Source organism: Corvus brachyrhynchos, unplaced genomic scaffold, assembly GCF_000691975.1.
Source record: "Corvus brachyrhynchos isolate BGI_N302 unplaced genomic scaffold, ASM69197v1 scaffold65, whole genome shotgun sequence".
Taxonomy (NCBI): Eukaryota; Metazoa; Chordata; class Aves; order Passeriformes; family Corvidae; genus Corvus; species Corvus brachyrhynchos.
In genome coordinates, this window is record NW_008238365.1 from 1,961,049 (window position 1) to 1,963,090 (window position 2,042).

At 41.8% G+C, this 2,042-nt stretch overlaps 1 protein-coding gene across 1 annotated transcript; it reads right to left on the reverse strand.

Moving 5' to 3' along the window:
* Window positions 1-1,287: 1,287 nt before the first annotated feature.
* On the reverse strand, window positions 1,288-2,034 carry TMEM234 (transmembrane protein 234). The gene is made up of 3 exons (XM_017736230.1): window positions 1,935-2,034; window positions 1,637-1,703; window positions 1,288-1,494 (listed from the first exon to the last, which is right to left on the reverse strand). The coding sequence occupies exons 1-3, from the start codon at window positions 2,007-2,009 to the stop codon at window positions 1,355-1,357; spliced, it is 282 nt and encodes a 93-aa protein (XP_017591719.1). The 5' UTR covers window positions 2,010-2,034; the 3' UTR covers window positions 1,288-1,354.
* Between the last annotated feature and the right edge of the window lie 8 nt (window positions 2,035-2,042).

The window sequence follows — 2,042 nt, forward strand, 5'->3', positions numbered from 1 at the left end:
ACAGCTCCTGTGGGAATGAACAGGGCATGGATTGGGAATGTGGCTCAAATAACAACCTCGAGGTGTTCTGCCAGGTCCTGGAGTTTGAAAATGTCCAATTTCCTGCCTTTCCTGGATTTTTTTTTGAGTAGGGCAGTGTCGGTGTGCAATATCAGGGAAGGGGAAGAAAGGTGGGGGTTGTCATTTGGGGGATTTGGGGCCATTCCTTTTCCATGGTGAGTGGTTTATTTCGTGTTTCTCTCCTGGTTGAATGTCTCCTGAGGGAAAAGTTCAAGCCTATAAACTCTTCTAGCTTAAACCAGCCAGTTTGTTTTTAAATTTGCCAGTTCTGCTCACAAATATGTTTCAATTCCCTTTCAGACCAAATTCAATTCTCTTTTTTTGCAGGCAAAGCTGCTCTGACCCAGTTCAAGCCTTGTGGGGTGTTTGGTATCTTCAGACCACACACTGTCAATCCAATCAAATCATGGGAATCAAATCAGAAATCACAGAAATCAAATCAAATCATGGGAATCAAATCACAGGAATCAAATCAACTCATGGAAATCAGATCAAATCATAGAAATCAAATCATAGAAATCAAATCAAATCATAGAAGTCAAATCAAATCATGGGAATCAAATCAAATCATGGAAATCAAATCAAATCATAGAAATCAAATCAAACCATGGAAATCAAATCAAATCCTGGAAATCAAATCAAATCACAGAAATCAAATCAAATAATAGAAATCAAATCAACTCATGGAAATCAAATCAACTCATGGAAATCAAATCATGAAAATCAAATCAAATCCTGGAAATCAAATCAAATCTTGGAAATCAAATCAAATAGAAATCAAATCAAATCATGGAAATCAAATCAAATCTTGGAAATCAAATCATGAAAATCAAATCAAATCCTGGAAATCAAATAAAATCAAATCATGGAAATCAAATCAAATCTTGGAAATCAAATCAAATCATTGGAATCAAATCAACGAAATCAAATCAAATCACAGAAATCAAATCAAATAATAGAAATAAAATCAAATCATGGAAATCAAATCAAATCTTGGAAATCAAATCAAATCATTGGAATCAAATCAACGAAATCAAATCAAATCACAGAAATCAAATCAAATAATAGAAATCAAATCAAATCATGGAAATCAAATCAAATCTTGGAAATCAAATCAAATCATGGCAATCAAATCAAGGAAATCAAATCAAATCATGGAAATCAAATCAAATCATGGAAATCAAATCAAATCAAATCATAGAAATCAAATCAAATCATGGAAATCAGATCACGGAAATCAAATCAAATCGCAGAAATCAAATCAAATAATGGAAATCAAATCAAATCCTGGAAATCAAAGAAAAGCTGAGTTTTTTAGGAAATGCCTCAAGTGGGACTTACTTTTCCCACCAATGTCCTCTCCCAGGATCTTCCCAGTCACCAAGGTCACAACCAAAGCCAGGGAGTTGCAGAGTGGGACTGCCAGGGACAGGTCTGAAACACCAAGTGGACAATTTGGGGTTTTTTGTCACCATCCCAAGGCGGCCTCTTGGTGTTCGGCCGAGTCACTGACCCACAGCGCTGATCCTGCCAAAATCCCAGAAACCCACCCCAAAAAAAAGCCCCAGGAACCGACCTGTGGAGGCCAAGGTGAGGTAGAAGAGGAGGGATCCGCCTTGGTTGAGCAGGAAGGGCACCAGGTACTGCAGGAGAACACAAAGCTGAGCGAGGGGACCCAGCCCTGCCCACCCCGAGCTGGGCTGGGCACCCAAAACCGGGCACAGGGTGCCAATCCCTGAGCCCAGCCCATGCCAGGAGCAGCGGCAATGACAGGACACCACACGGGAAGAGCAGAGTGGGCACTGAGGACGAGGAATTCTCGGAGTTTGAAGTTTCAGGGACGGGAAGGAGCCTAAGGAATGTGGGGCTCTCACCTTGTAGTTGAAGCAGAGGAAGCGGAGCTCAGCCAGCAGCTGCCCCAGGCGGCCCCGGCCCCGCAGCTCGTCCATGCCCGCCGCTGCTGCCCTCCGGACGGGGGTGGT